This window comes from Manis pentadactyla, chromosome 5, assembly GCF_030020395.1.
Source record: "Manis pentadactyla isolate mManPen7 chromosome 5, mManPen7.hap1, whole genome shotgun sequence".
Classification (NCBI taxonomy): Eukaryota; Metazoa; Chordata; class Mammalia; order Pholidota; family Manidae; genus Manis; species Manis pentadactyla.
Window position 1 is genome coordinate 100,770,571 of NC_080023.1, and position 17,083 is coordinate 100,787,653.

At 34.4% G+C, this 17,083-nt stretch overlaps 1 protein-coding gene across 1 annotated transcript in view; it reads left to right on the plus strand.

Annotated features, from left to right (window-relative positions):
* Nucleotides 1-17,083, plus strand: part of NDST3 (N-deacetylase and N-sulfotransferase 3) — a 172,712-nt gene that overhangs the window by 52,713 nt on the left and 102,916 nt on the right. The window contains exons 3-4 of the mRNA XM_057502571.1: nt 185-272; nt 7,018-7,172. Coding sequence (XP_057358554.1) covers nt 185-272; nt 7,018-7,172 — 243 coding nt within the window. The remainder of the gene's footprint in view (nt 1-184; nt 273-7,017; nt 7,173-17,083) is intronic.

Below are 17,083 nucleotides of genomic sequence, written 5' to 3' on the forward strand. Positions count from 1 at the left end.
GTGTGTGTTCATACAATCTTGAAAGCATCTCTCTAGTTGTAAAGTGGTAAAGAACCTACTTTCCATTTAATTCTCTCGTGTATAAAGGAGTAGTTTTGTCATTTGAATGTAAAAGGGAGATGTCTTTTAAAACTTCCCAACGCTTTCTCTACCTGATACCTTTTCTTTTAATTATGTATTTCAGGCACTACTTGATACTCAGAATCTTTTGCGTGCACAAATCACAAATTTTACATTCAACCTGGGATTTTCAGGGAAATTTTACCATACAGGTAAGCAAAAGGAGATGAACTGTATTCATTAAGGCCTCTTCAACTGCTCTGTTTAAAATTGTGACCCCTCCTCTTCACACCTTCCTACATTCCCTGTGTCTATCCCCTACTTTATTTTCTTCATATTATTCAATTCCATTTAATGTATTATTTTTTTACCTTACAAAATGTTAAGTTTGAAAGTTTATTCACCATATTATTATCTAATAGCATTCCTTTTCTATTGAACTATAATTCACATATATAAAAATGCATTAGTAATAAGTGTAATGCTCAATGAATTTTGAGAAAGCGTACACAGCATTGTGACCAGCATGCAGATAAAGAGAGAGAATGCTACCAGAATCTCGCCCCCAACCTTGTACTTCCTTAGTCACTAGCTTTCTTCAAAGAAAACCACTATCTTCACTTCTAATATCATAATTAATTTGCCTGGTTTTGAGATGTATGTAAAAGGAATCATATAGTATGGACTTTTCTATAGCCAGCTTGTTTTGTTCAATATTATTTTGGTTTCTCAGGTATTATTGGGAATAGTTATAATTCTATCAATTTCATTGTTTTATAGTATTCTATTGCTTAAATATACCAAAATATCTTTATTCCAGTCCTTTCCAGTGTAGGTGGTTGGGTTGTTTCCAGTCTTTGACTTTTTTTGAATAGTAATGTTAAGAACATTTTTGTATCTCTCTTTCAGAAGGTATACTATTCTTTTCTGTTGGTTATCAACCAGAAATAGAATTGCTAGTTATGTGGCACACTTATGATCAGATTTTGTAGAAAAAGCCAGTTTTCAAAGTGGTTATACCAATTTACATTCCCAACAGCATATGAGTGTTCCTGTTACACTGCATTCTCACTGATATTTGATATTGCTTGTCTTTAATATTAGCCTGTCCGGTGAGCATACAGAGATATATTATGGTTTTAATGTACATTTCTCCGATGAGCAGTGAAATTGAGCTTCTTTCATATATAGATTGGCCATTTGTATATCCTCTTTTGTGAAACACTTTTTAATTTTTCTTTTGAGTTGTCTGCTTTTACTTACTGGTTTGTAGAAATTCTTTATATATTCTTAATGCCCTTTGTCTGTGGGTTTCTCCTTTCATAGTCCTAATGATGTTTTTTGATGAACAAAAGTATTTATTTTTAATATAGCCCAGGTATCTTTTTGTTTCCTTTATTGTCAAACTTTCGTGATTTTTAAAAGAAATCTTTGCATACCACAAGATCATGAAAATATGTTCCTATATTCTTAAAATGTATAAATCTGAGATCCATTTGGAATTGATTTTTGTGTATATGTAAGAAGGGGGGGGTCAAGATACCTTCTTTTTTCCATAAAGGAATATAATTAGCATCAAGTGTTGAAATGACCATTCTTTTCCCACTGCACCACAGTCATCATTGTCATAAATTAGATGACCATATATGTGTGTGTGCTCTGTTTCCAGACTCCACTGTTCACTGGATTGATTTGTCTCTGTCATACTATCTTATTTACTATAATTTTATAATTAATATTAATATCTCTTAGTGTAAGAGGTCCAAGTTTGTTGTTCTTCAAGATTGTCTTGGCAATTCTTGGCCCTTTGTCATTTCATATAAATATTAGATTCATCTTACCAATATCTACAGAGAAACTTGCTCAAATTTTTATTGAGATTACATTAAATCTGTTAATTAACTGAGGGAGGATTGTCATCCTAAATATTGAGTCTTCCAAGCCTTGAACATATTTCAGTTCTCTTTAATTACACTTGATAAAACTATTGTTTTTAGATTTATTCTTTGGTGGGGTGTTTTGATGCAACAGTAAAGGGCATCTTGTTTTTTATTTCATTTTCCATTTTTTTGTTGATAGTATGTAAAAATACAATTGGTTCAGTGTTCTGATTTTGTATTCAACAGCCTTGCTATATTGTTATTAATTCTATAGTTTGTAGATTGTTTTGGATTTTTCTACCTGTTCCATCATGTAATTTTTGAATAGCAAAATTTTTATTTCTTCCTTGCTAAGTCTTAAGAATTTTGTGTCTTTTCCTTGCCTATTGCACTACCTTGAGTCTCCAGGACATTATTAAAGTGGTCATGGTGACACTCATGTCTTGTACCTGACATTGAGGGAAATCTTTCAATAGATTTGTACCTGTTCGCAAAGGGAATCCTTTCATATACCATTTGGTATACACTTTATATTAGCTTAAGGAAGCTCTCTTTTATTCCTAGATTACTGAGGGTTTTATCATATATGGGAGTTAAATGCACTTTGTTTTAAAACTATTTATCTATTATCTCTTTTCCTTAATTAAAACGATACTCCATGAAGGCTTTGCTGCTGTAACATCAGCAACTAGAATACTGCTCATTGAAAAATGAATTAATGAACAAATGATTGAGCAAAACTAAAACCACCTTTACTTTAACTATTAGTATTTATATGGAACAAGGTCAGAGAATAAAATTTGACCGTGTTGTGTTGTGAAAGGAAATCACTCTAAATATCAAGAGTTAAAGACTTTCTTTCCCAAACACAACAGAAATACATGAAAACACTCCTGGCAACTCCCTTTTTTGCCCAACGCCGAGTGTTAAGGAATCACTCTAACCAGTTGCTCTCCTTCCTTTTTATTTCTGAAGGATTTATCTTTTTTTCCTTACTTGGTTACTTTCCATAGCTCACAGCAAGAATATCTTCTCTCTAAGCAAGGAAAGTACAATACAGGAGGGGGCTACGGCTTGAAGGGGTCTTGTTACCTATATGCAGTATGAAAGCTTAATCTAGCTAGGGTTGTCAAAAATCAGTAAAATTATTTTTCAGCAGGAACAGATATAAAATTTGTATCTTTCAAAAATTAGACATTGTGAAATTGAATTGAATTACATTCCCTTCCTTCCTAAATGAGTAATTCATTTTTCTATTAAAAATACTATTTCATTCAGTTGAAGGAAAGGAGGAAAACAGCACTGTCATGATAGTAAGATCTTATTTCAGGAAAAGGTTGCATCTTTGATTTATTTTAGTTTTTGAAGGGTTTGTGCATTGCTTGAGAAATAAAGAGATAAAGGAAATGAAAACCACATGTCCCTTTTAGTGAGCAACACCATATTCAAGGTATATGGCTAAGCTCTGTTCATGTACCTTTTCATTGAATCCTAAGAGTTAATGTTACCTTATATAGCTAGTTATGTATCAAAAAATAGTCTTAACTTTAGGTCAGTCAGAGCCCAATTCTTATGCATTAGAAAAATTGGATTCTTATTGTTTAATTGGCAATCCTTACTAAGGAAGCTGAATGGCAAAAGGTCCCTTCCCTTTTTCACTAGGTTGTTTAGGTTTGTATATTTCCCCAAAGCACTGAGAACCAATATAATTTGTAAATTCTCATTATATCATAAAATTAATGAACAATGTGAAGAGCAATATAATATTGGGCTAATAAATGCTGATCTTATTTCTAAATTCCACATTTGATCTTTAAATGATAGTTATGAACCTTGAATTTTAAGTTACTAAATCTAGGTTAGAATTCAGGTTCTGTCCTAGCCTTCCCAGTGACTTGGGACAAATTGGTTCACCTCTCCAAATATCAAATTCCTTATCAGTAAAATGGAGATAGCGGTGGCTCTTCCATATAAGGTAGTGAGAATTAAACAAGATGATGCTGATGAAACACTTAACATAATGCTTGACAGAAAGTAAAGTCAATCGCAATGGTTTTTAATATATCAGGATATAGGAAATACTGCAGATAAAGTACTGAAAAGACATGTTATTTAAATAGATACATAATAAAATAAATAATAATTTACAATAACCTCAAAGATTTCAGCATAGTTTTGTGACATTTAGGAAATGACACTTAAAAACAAGGAATTTGACTTGTAGTTCTTTCTTCCTCCAATTCTGACAAAGTCAGGCAAAGTGGATGGCAAGGGTTCAGGACTGTTCAACCACAAACAGCTATGTTTGGACTGCTTGTTACCATAATGCTTAAAGTAATAAGCAATAGACATTTCTTCTCAATATAATTAATTCTGAGGTAAAATATCCATAAAGAAGGATTAAAAGAAATCACACAAGAAAGAATTACAAAAAGAAAAGGCATATCATTACACCTACTGTGAATTTACATAAATCTGTCAGAGAGCGGACATCATTTGTCTAACTCCTGCATCGTTCAAATGTGTATTTAAATAGTAGGTTTCACATTATAGTCAGGAAAGGACAACAAATGCCTGAGCCATCTTTCCAAAGAACCCTGAGATCTGTTGTACTGCCCTGATAAATAAACTCTGGGTAAAGGCCAACTAGAAAAGTGAGTAAAAGAGAGATGAGAAAAAAGGTAAGGGGAAATATAAGAGTTATAGGGGAGAGGAAATAGAGATGATTAAAAGCAGTAGGAGGGGTGACTTTTCATAAACTAGGAAATCTCATCTCACTTTTACCCGCACTCACTTTGCCCAGGGGAAGTGGAAGTCAGGAATGAACTCATCAGTGGGAAACCCCGAGATTTCTTCCTCTTTTCGTTGTGGGAAAGTAAAACTGCGTAAGTACACTAATTATGATGTCCTGAGAACATACAAAATGTTGAACAAGACAGCCTGTAGAACACAGTCAATGTTCCTGTAACATCTTCCTATGTTGAAAGATAGTAACTGCACTAGTTGGGGAGGGGATTTAATAATATGGGTAACTGTTGAACCACTGTGTTGTATACTTGAAACTAATAAAAGATTGTATATCAATAAAAAATAAATAAATGTTTTTTAAAATGTTGAACAAGAGGAAAGTATCTTGTATATAAGTACAGATGTTTCAACCAAATAAGATCATGTTATGTCCAAAAAAACATGTATTCAAGCACCACCAGTTACACATACCAAATGCTTCCTTACCAGGGCCACCTTATTTATTACCTAAAAGGTAGCAGAACCCCAGATCCTACAGTGATTGGGGTCACCAGAGATTTGAAATCCCTGACTCCATATTCCTCTTCCTTTGCATTCCTTTCTAGAAGGCTTCCCTGAACTGTAAGAAAATCACTCAGAAGCTCTAAGAATGCTCAGTGGTGCATTAATCAGGCCAGTCTTTTAGTATAATGGCTGAGGTCACCTTTGAACACAATGTCGCCTCTGCCATCTAACACACAGGTGAGACCTCACCATGAGCCCCATGCCATAGTCTAGTGAACAAGCTCAAGGAAATCAAGAGACACAGGAGAACAGGAGAAGGAAACATAGAAGGAAAGGAAAAGGGTATTTTAGATCACCAATATGTGCCAGGACTATATAGACACTTCTTCCCCAAAAGAAATAAAATAGGTATTTCTATCCATCTTTTTACCTGCGTTAAGTACAGACATTAAAGGTGCTATGTGACTTGCCCACAATCACACCTCAGATGTCTTAGAACCTACAAATAAATAAAAAACTTCTGACTCCAAAGACTATACTTGTCCACTATAGTATGATAACATGAATGTATGATGGAAAGGAAAAGATAGGTGAAATAAAGCAGACTAAAGGTGGCGTTTATAGAGGGAGATAAGAGTTCAGCTCAGCAGAGTACTTAAGCATCTATACGTGAAACTTAAGACTGTCCTCCTTGAAGAATTATGGTGGTGTACTCACCCTACATCACTCATGCTGTTCTTCCTGTGTAAATTAGAATAACCATGCAGCCTCATACTATATCTTTATCTTTGGTAAATCACCTTCACTGTCCACTAAATCACACAATCTGATGTTTTTTCCTGCCAGTGGACTCTGCCTTCCTTCTCCTGGGAAACCGAATGTAAGGACAGTGGTAACAGGCGCTGGGCCGGGGCCAGGGCCCATCCTCCCTCTTTATCCTGTTGGCCCTGTGGGAAACAGTCACTTTAGAGCTGCTGTTGGAAATATGAGAGGATCTTTTCTCCATGCAAGGTTTGAAGAACCTACTGCTGTAGGATCTTGCTGGATTCAGTATTGGGGCCGAAATTTAAGTGCGGCTGCATAATTTTGTGGTGATTAATATCATCTTGTGATATGACATAACAGTAGTGAGGCCTCTTACACTGCTCTCATTTCATGCTTTAATGAGGAAACAGAGAGACTTCTACCCCCATCAAGCCAAGAAAATTTTGGAATTTCCCCCACCTCAACTAAACTGCATGTCAGGGAAAATGAAGAAAATAAAACAAGCACAAATATGAAAAAATCATAGGAAAAGCAACAGGGCTGACCTTCAAGAAAACCGGAGTTTTTTGCTGGAGAGCTTGAGAGAAGGGACAAGGATAAGGAACATGAGTACCACCAAGGAGAAGTCTGGACTGTTTTCCTACATTTCCTACTTACCCCCCATTCTCTCCAAATTACAAATTATTATACAAAGCTGCTAAAAGTTAAGAGTTCTTATGACATTGGGAATAGTTGTGCATTTCCATGTTGCAAAGATTTTATGTCTGTGTCTCATGTTTAAGATCTAGTTTTGTCACAGTCTCTGGCTGTTCCCCAAGTAACATATTTCCCTTTGCTACTTTTCATGTTCAAAGCCTTATGTATATCTAAGATAGTCTTATAGTGTCTTCCAAGCATATAGGAATATATATACTTTATATACATTATATATATATATACACATTATATATATATATATATATATATATAGGAATATATAATGAGGTAGAAGATAAATAGATAATTGATAGATAGTCAGTGTAACTGGAATTAACTGAATACCTCTTTCTTCCCCCTGAAGGAACTGAGGAGGAAGATGAAGGGGATGACCATCTTTTGGGGTCTGTGGATGAGTTCTGGTGGTTTCCTCACATGTGGAGCCACATGCAGCCCCACCTTTTCCATAATGAGTCATCTTTGGTGGAGCAGATGATTCTCAACAAAAAATTTGCCTTAGTAAGTAACTCCTTTGAGTATTACACTGAACTCGTGTACACTGACATTAGAACAACTTGGTATTGCAGCCTTTCAGTATGTGAATTTGAATATGTACTGGATGTTCAATTCTATGCTTAGTGCTTGGTCAGGTCTATTTCAGGAGTAACTGCACAACACACTCACAAAACTCAGCTATAGGACATTTTGGTCAGAGCTTTTAAGACAGTTCCTGTCCAGGAGCTTCCTGCTGCCTGAGGAGGGCAAAGTATGCACATAAAACTCTTTTCCAACAAAATGAGATACTCCATGGCCAAGTGCGAAAACACACAGTCCAAAGAAATGTCACTGGGAGTGGCTAGGGAAATGTTCTTGTGGAAATAGGATTTTAGGTACACCTTGAAATAAGAATAAGATTTAGGTGTCAAGAAGAGTTGGAGTGAAATCAAGCTGACAGAAAACACTATGTAGGAGACCATAATGTGGGACTAGGTAATGAAGACAAGCCAGGAATGCAATGGAAATGGGAAGAAATACATTAAACACATTGCAAATGTACATGTTATAAGGATGGAACATTCTCTTGACTGAAGCAAGATAAACTGTATTACACTGAATAGTTTCAGGGCAGGGAAATTTGCAGTAAAATTTTTTTTTAATTGAAGTATATTTGACATATAATATTACATTAGTGTCAGGTGTATGTACATAGTAATTAAACAGTTATATACATTATAAAAAGTTCACCACAGTAAGTGTAGTTAGCATCTGCTGCAATGCAAAGTGATTACAGTATTATTGACTATATTCCTTGTGCTGAACTTTTTACCTGTGACTTACTTATTTTATAACTGGGAGTTTATACCCCTTAATCCCCTTCACCTATTTCACTTAGCCCCCAGTCCCCTCCCCTCTGGTGACCACTGGTTTGTTCTCTGTATTTATGAGTCTGTTCCAATTTTTTGTTTGTTTCTTTGCTTATTTGTTTTGTTTTTCAGATTCCACAAATAAGTGAAATCAAATGATAACTGTCTTTCTCTGTTTGACTTATTTCATTTAGCATAATACCCTCTTGCCCATCCATGTTGTTGCCAAGATTTCATTCTTTTCAAGGGCTGAGTAATAGTCCCATTTATATATGTACCACATCTTCTTTATCCATTCATCCACTGATTGACATAGGTTGCTCCCATATCTTGACTATTGTAAATAATGCTGAAATGATAAAAAGGATACATGCAGTTTGAATTAGTGTTTTCATTTTCTTCAGATAAACATCCGGAAGTGAAATTGCTGAACTGGATGATGGTTCTAGTTTTAATTTTGTGAGGAATCTTCATACTGTTTTCCATAGTGGCTGCATCAATTTACATTCCCACCAAAAGTGTACAAGAGTTCCCTTTTCTCCATATCATCACCAATATTTCTTATTTTTTGTTTTGATAATAGCCATTCTGACAGGTATGAGGTGATATCTCAATGGTTTTGATTTGCATCTCCCTTATGACTAGTGATGTTAAGCATCTTTGCATGTGTTTGTTGTCCATCTGAATGTGTTCTTTGGAAAATGTCTATTCACGTCTTCTGCCCATTTTTAATTGGATTATTTGGGGTTTGGGGGGAGGATGTTGAGATGTATGAGTTCTTTATGTATTTTGGATATTAAACTCTTATTGGATATATCATTTGCAAATATCTTCTCCCATTCAATAGATTGCCTTTTCATTTTATTGATGGTTTCCTTCACTGTTCAAAAGCTTTTTAGTTTGTCACAGTCTCTGGTTGTTCCCCAAATAACATATTTCCCTTTGCTACTTATTTGAAAAAAATCACACTTATTTTTGCTTCTGTTTCCCTTACCAGGGGAGACATATCCAGAAAAAAATTGCTAAGTCTGATATCCAAGTGTTTATTGACTGTGTTTTAGGAGTTTTAGGGTTTCAGGTCTTACATTTAGTTCTTTGATCCATTTTCAGTTTATTTTTGTGTGTGGTGTAAGAAAGTGGTCCAATTTCATTCTCTTGCATGTAGCTATTCAGTTTTTCCAACACCATTTATTGAAGAGAATGTCTTTAAAATCATTGTATATTCTAGCCTGATTTGTCCAAATTGACTATAAGGTTGGATTTATTTCTGGGCCCCCTATTCTGTTCCAATGATCTATGGGTCTGTTTTTGTATAGTATGTGAGAAAATGTGTTTGTGATCAGCAGGGATGGTATATAGTGATTAATAAGACAACAGGGCTTGTGTTGGATGGGAGAAAGTATCTTATATTATTTCCATGAATTATACTAATAGGCACACAAAACACAGAGGAAGTCCACACAGGCAGTTGTTTACTTATCCAGCATCCTCCTTTGCTGGGCAGGGTGTGCCTTGGTGGCAGGAACTGTATTCTGTCCATCATGGTATTGCAGTTCCTAGCTCATGAAGGTACTTAACAAATATTTGTAGCACAAATCCTCAAGGCAGCAGAAATTACCACGCAAAAAGGATTTGAAATGTACTATGTCTTTATTTATTATTATAGCATTTTTTCTCATTTGTAACCCCCAAAACTGATATTATAATGTTCATAGATTTTTTTGTGTTGTGAATAAATCTAAGACCATCACATCATGTTTCTATGAAAATCCTACTAATTGTAGATTGCCCAGTGTAGAATGCAAATTAAAATATACTCCACTAGTTAATTTGAGTATTATTTTGAAAAATTCTGAACTATAATTACTCCTTGACAAACAGAAAATGATTTACCAGAGATTTAAAGTCCTAACTCCATTACTAGAAATGATTTGAAGTATAATCTGCTCAATTTTGAGGTTTCCCCCACACCCATTTGCCTTTCCCAATATTAAAATTTTCAAACCCTGAAAATGTACCAGTTCCTCACATGTCTACCCTTAACATATTGTCACTCTAAATGACAATAATGAGATTATAGTTGTCAATCTGCAGAAATCAGAGCAAATGTTACATCTCGCTTGACTGGCTACCTGGCTGTGTAACTATTAGCTTTATGGTAAATCAGAATATCAGAGTACTAATGTCCACCTATCATGGACTGGTATTCTACAAAAACTGTTAGAGCCAAGGTATTTGGGCTGTTGATCGGCATGGTACCTTACTGAAACTTATTAAGTTAGAATTTATTAAATGTTTTGCTTTTTTTCTTTAGGATGTAGAAAAACAAAAACTTTAACGGTAGCATCAGGAGCACATAACTGTCCTTGAATATCAGTCAACTTCCCAAAATAGATACACAGCTTTAAATGCAAGTGTGACATGCATTAATATTTTGTCAAAAAAAGAATAGTGCCCTCCATGCTGATCTTGTGAAAATGACCTGACAGGATTTGCAAATTCCTGAGATGGCGAGCCACCTTTTTTCCCCAGAATATAATCAGGAATAATAAACAGCATGTAAAAGTGTGTAAACATTGCCACAATTTGTAATGGAGAGCACTAAAAATCCTCTCGCAATGTAGCAAACATTAATTCTGTCATTTTCAGAAGTCTAAGACTGTTGCTAGCAACATTAATCAACAAGAGGGGATGTGGAAAAGAAAATTACTTCTCAAAAATTCTTCTTAAATCTGTGGAGAAAGAGAAAAAGGAATTTGTGAAAGAAGAAAATATGTAAATGGAGTAAAAGGATGCACCTGTTAAAGATGAGAAACTGAGAAATGAGGAGGGAAGTTTTTGGTTTTTGTTATTGTTTTGGTAACCTTTAAAACAATCATTTCCTGATGCAGATTTGATGGAACACTTGACATACACTGTTACATTCCCCTGCAACTAGAATGGTATCTAGGATACGAGGTATTCTATTTTTACTTGGATGAATGAATCAGTGCCAATATTATATTCATACTTATGTTCACATACTTGAAAGTTTATACAGCAAGAACAGACATGCACATTTTTTACAGTTCTTAACTGAAAAGAAAGCATCATCAATTGAAAGAATAATTCAAAACTGAAATTTGGTCACTCTTAACCTCCTCATTCAAGTGCCAACAAAAGAACCTTTCTTAGAAGTGCCTTTCCTAACTATAGGTTGAGAGCCGAAGTTATGGTCCTAGAGACAATAAAAATAGTCATGAAGGGTCTTCAGAAATAAGACCAAATGTATTCTTTAATCTTCAATCAAATATAAGACTGAGGGACTTTTTGTCAGGAAAGGACAGACAAGAAAAATAAATGAATCTGCGACCAGTGCCTCCCTAGCCATAACAACATGAAAGAAAATAGATATGTAAAGTATTTGGGAATAGTGACTAGCACATAATAAACACTCAGGAGATGGTGACTTGTTTTATTACCATTGTATTCACTATCAGAAAACTGCCATCTTCAATTCTTGCCTAGGTTCCTGAGGTGTTTAGAGCAACAAGTAAGAGGGACAAAAAAACAGTCAAATTTAAAAGCTTATTTTGTATTGGGATAACATCTGGTGAATGTGAGTACTCCACATTTTCTAAATATGTGTTAGCTCTTTTACTTTCTTTCCATTAAGGCATTAGGATTAAAAGCTGTTTTGCTACTGAGTTTAAAGATGTAAGGAGAAAAGATCGAGCATTTCATTTTTTAATATTCTGTATTATTTCCTTTAATTCTTAGAACAACCCTAAATTATAGGTAGATTTATTTTTCCTTTATAGATAAAGAAACTGAAAATCAGAGGAATAAAGTGGGTGACTTGCCTAGGATTATAAAACTCACAAGCAGAAGAATTAAGACCAGAAATCCAGGTCTTTTAAAACTGCATGAATTGTGACTCCCCCACCCCAACCCCAGGCTTCCTCAGTAGCATCCCAACCTAATTAGCAGGTATAAATTTAGATTTCTCTTATGCCTGGTAATCCAAAAGAATATCTGGCAATTCTGGTAACATAAGGGTAATTGAGAACTAGAGATGGAACTCACAGGACAACTTTTCCCTGAGGTTCGCAAAGGTTCCCTAAGATAGGCAGTTTCTAAAATACTTGGAGAGGAGACAAACAACTGAATCCAAGGAACTTTCCACCTGAATGAATATCATTTATCATGTAGAGACATAGAGGCTACTTCAATTCAGTGGAAACTATTCTGAAGAAAATTCTGCCTCAACTGTGAGCTCACTAGATGGAATAAGGAAAAGCTTAACTGGTGCTAATATTGCATTTCTAAATCGGGTTACATCCTGCTTTTCTCTGCCAGTTTGGAGGCTCTGAATTCAAAAATGGGCAAAAGTGTTTCCCAGTGAAGGGACTGAAAAAACATACAAAGAGGCAATGGGCTGTCTTGTGAGCAACTGGGTGTTCAAACAAGATTGGAGGTCAGGGATAAAATTCAATATCAAATAAGTGATTAAGTTTGAAGACATTTAAAGTACCTTTTCAGCTTAGAGAATCTGAGACTATGGTGTAAAACTCTTTTATTTCAGTCTTCTCTGTCCCCATCTACCAACAAACACCTGTTATTTTCATTGAGTTTTAGCAAACACATGTGATCTATTAAACCTTTGCACAATGTGGACACTTCTGTCTCATAGGGAATTTGATGTCCATTTTAATTTAGCTTTGAAAACTCTGTCCAATAGCTTATTATGGAAGGTCAAATAAATCCTGTCAGCAAATGTGCATTTGATGATTACAACCATCAGGAAATTCAGTTTAGAGGTTGATTAGAAAATATTTTTAGTTAACAAATACGAGCTAATTCAGATATTAAAATGAAATTTTAACAAGGGTTTTTTTTTTGAAAAGCAACATTTCTGAAGCAAAGATTAACTGTAACATTAATTACTGATTACAGCACCATTTAAAATACCTATTATATATCTTTAAAAGTTGGATAATTGCATTAGAAAAGTAAAATAACTTATTGCATTTAAGCTTTAAAAGTCTTCAATAAATATACTCTTAATTGAAGAATTGGATCTAAATTTTGGTGAATTATGTTAATTTAATTTCTAATGATAAAATAATTAGTAGAAATTTTTATCATAGAACTCATTGCCAATATCAGAAGATAATTAACAATGCTATAGACAATACTACTAAAATTAGTAGTAGTAGAACAATGTTTTTGATTCTGAAAACAAATCTTGCTGAGGACTGTACTTTTTGATTGCATTGTCATTATTCTTTCAAATAGTGCCCTTCCCCCATCTTTTCCCACTTCAGCAGAAACTGCTAATTTACATTAGCGGAAATATCTATTACCAAGTATGCAACTTTTTAGATTAGTGCACACATTAACTTTTCTAATATGGAAATGAAGATTATAGTATCAAAATATAATTTAAAATATATTGAAAGACTTGCTAGCTTAAGGAGTATATGATCATCTTCTAATTAGTTTGCTTGCCAGCTAGAGAAGGAATGAATTCTATCGTTTTTACTTCAGAGAAGCACTTTATAAAAAGGCACATTAGATTTTCATTTTATTGATACTTTAAAAAAAAGTATAATTCTAGTGGTCCTAATAGAAATAGAGTAAAATCATGATGCAGAAAGTCTGCTTCGAGCTAGTAGACCACTACTTCTGGAGTAATTCAATCAGCACAGTTTAAAAAAGACAGTAGCCAAAAGAAAAAAGAAAAAACAAAGAAAGACACTAGCCATTATTCAGAGGATGATGACCAATAAGGTAAAGTCTATAATTTACTCCATAAACAGAATGGCTCCAGGGACTTGCAGAGGGCAAGAGATAGGAGAGGAGACTAGGAAATATATTATCAGGATTAATATTGCTGATTAGAGTCGCTTTCAATTAGCAATTTATGGAAAATAATCTCATTCTGAACTTTAGCCTTCCTCAAATTATTTTTTACCTTTTTTGTTTTGCTAATTGGTTTTTGTCCTTGATTATATGCACTTCCTTTCATCTCTTGTACATGTTTTAAACCCTGGTGTATAGGAGAGAGAGCCCAGTAAGTAGTCAATTTATTTAGATAATAGATAATAGTACTGACCCCTCACTAGGTGGCTAGAACTCATTATTTGATGACCATTTAATTATTTTATTAATTTTATTTAATTCTTATCACAACCCTCCTGATGTCATCTCTATTACATATATGACAAAGCTGATATTGGAGGGGTTTAGTAATTGCCCCAAAGCACAACTAAGCAATAGATCTGATACTCAAATTCAGAGCTTTCTCACTCTTAACCACTGTGTTAAACAGATATTTTCTTTTTTGTTTTAAATTATTATAATTCTTTACAAATAATTAACATTTTTGACTACTTTATCCTTCTTTAGCTATACCACCTTGGTGTATTCCTAGCAATTGTTTCACAACCTTTTTTTTAAAATGAAAATGTTTTTAAATCTGCTTTGCTAAATTGTGATTTCAGATCTAATTATTTTTCAGAATTACATATTTTAAGTATTTTGAATTCCAAGATACACTGTTATCCCCTTCCGAGAGATCTATTATTCCCACATAGACTGGAATCAAAGAACAGTAGAGTGGGAGTGTTGAGGGTAGAGAAAAGCAGAGAGAGACTGGAGGTTAGTAGACAAATCAGATCACTACTGAAGTAATCAAGGAAGAGAAAATGAAGGCCAGCTTTAACTAAACCAGTGGAAGTGAGATTACAGAGGAGAGAGATGTGAAAACTATTTCTGAAATAAAATCAATAGGGCTTTTAATTGGCTGAGTGATGAGGAAGCAAAGGTAATAACAGGTCAACAATAACATCAAAATTTGAGCCTCCCAATTTTCTATTTGTGTATATTTATTTAAAGTTATGCAAGTATGAACTGCTTTTTCTTTAGAAGCTCTGTGCCTTACCTACATGAGGATGTCTGCTGTTACCCACATCTACAGTAGTGCAGAAATTTTTCTCAATTAGATAAATCATTAAATTTTGAAAGTGGTTTTGATTACCTCAAGGATGTAGAATCCTTTCCTTTGTAAATTCCTTTCCAGATCACTTTTTCATTTCCATTCTATAGGAAGACTTCATGATCTGTGACAAGGTAGAGAGTATAAAAGAAAAGTATTCTCCATTCCTTTCCTTTTTTACTTCTAACAAAAATTCTCCATGGTGTCTCTAGCATATATAGGGTGATTCAAACTGTTTTTGTAAAGAGAAAGATAAATTTAGCACATGTCCTAAATGAATACAGTTCCTTGCTACCCAGATTTACTTGGACATACATGAACTAAAAGCCTTTACAAATTCTCCAAGAAACTATTAATGGTGGGCTTGAGTCAGATGTAGAGAAGGGGTTGGGAGGAGGTCTATTTCCAGATCCATGCATGCTGCTCCTGAATTTTGATGACTACTTGCTTTTTGACAGCCTTATACGTTTAGTCAAAATGGAGGTGGCACTGGTTTTCAGAGAGGAAGTTAAAAACATGGAAGAGTTGGAAGTGATGACAGGGAAGAAATGAGAATAAGATCCACACGAATGCTAACCTTGCACCTGCATTGGCATTTTCACCCCATGTTCCCAGTAATTCAAGAACTTCTGTTAATTCTCTTTTTACCATATACTGCTCCATTTCAAAACTTTCTGTCCCCTTTCCACTTCCAAATTTTTCATCCCAAACCTGGATCATTGTAGCAGCATCTAACTACTCTTCCCAGCTCACCATTCCTTTCCATTACTTTACACTCAGATCAGGGAATTCTGTGAAACTTGAAATTCTATTTTTCTGTTCCCCTACATAAAATAGAACCTTGCATTTCAGTCAGAAAGATTCTTGACTCTCCACAGGAAATGGAAGAGAAATTTCTTTATATAGTTTAAATTACTTATTTATTTATTTTTTGAGTGTAGTTGATATACATTATATTGGTTTCAAGTACACAGCATAGTGATTTGACAGTTAATCTACATTATTACATGCTCGCTTCAACTAGTGTAGTTACTGTCAACACAGAAATTTGATACAGAACTATTGACTATATTCTATTTGCTGTACTTTCATTCCCATGTCTAATTTATATTATCATTGAGATTTTGTGCCATTTATCCCCTTCACCTGTCCACCCCAACCCCTCCTCCACACCAGTCTCTTCTCTGTGTCTCTGAGTCTATTGCTATTTTGTTCATTTTGTTTTGCTTTGTTATTATATTCTACATATAAGTGAAATCATATGGTATTTGTCTTTCTCTGCCTGGCTTATTACACTTAGCATAATACCCTCCAGGTCCATCCATGTTGTTGTAAATGGCAAGATTTCTTTCTTTTTTATGGCTGAATAATATTCCATTGTATATATGTACCACCTCTGGTTTTTTAAATTGAATTACAGTTGATACACAATAGTAACCAGTTTCAAGTATAAAACACAGTGGTTCAAAAAATAAAAAATAAATATAAAACACAGTAGTTCAGCAGTTACACACATTATAAAATCCTTACCCCAGTTAGTACAGTTACTATCTGTCAAGATAAAGTTGTTACTGAATCATTGACCTTAGTCTCCCTGCTGCATTTCCATCTCCATGACCAACTTATATTATGATTGATATTTTGTGCCCATTTATCTCCTTCACCCTCCTCACCATCCACCCCAACCCCTCCTCCAAGGTAACTTCCAGTCACTTCTCGGTGTCTATGGGTCTACTGTTTTTATTCACTTTTTTTGTTTTGTTTTGTTTTGTTTGTTTCTAGATTCCACAAATACATGAAATAATATGGTATTTGTCTTTCTCTGGTTTATTTCATTAGCATAATCCCTCCAGGTTCATCCATGTTGTTGCAAATGATAGGATTTCTTTCCTTTTATGGCTGAATAATATTCTGTCATGTATAGGTACCACATCTTGCTTCCATATCTTGGCTATTGTAAGTAATGCAGCAATAAACATAGGTGTGAAATTATTTTTTTATCAGGGATTTTGTTTTCTTTGGGTAAATTCCTAGAAGTAGACTTACTGGGTCAGATGGTATTTCTTTTTCAGTTTTTTTCAGAATCT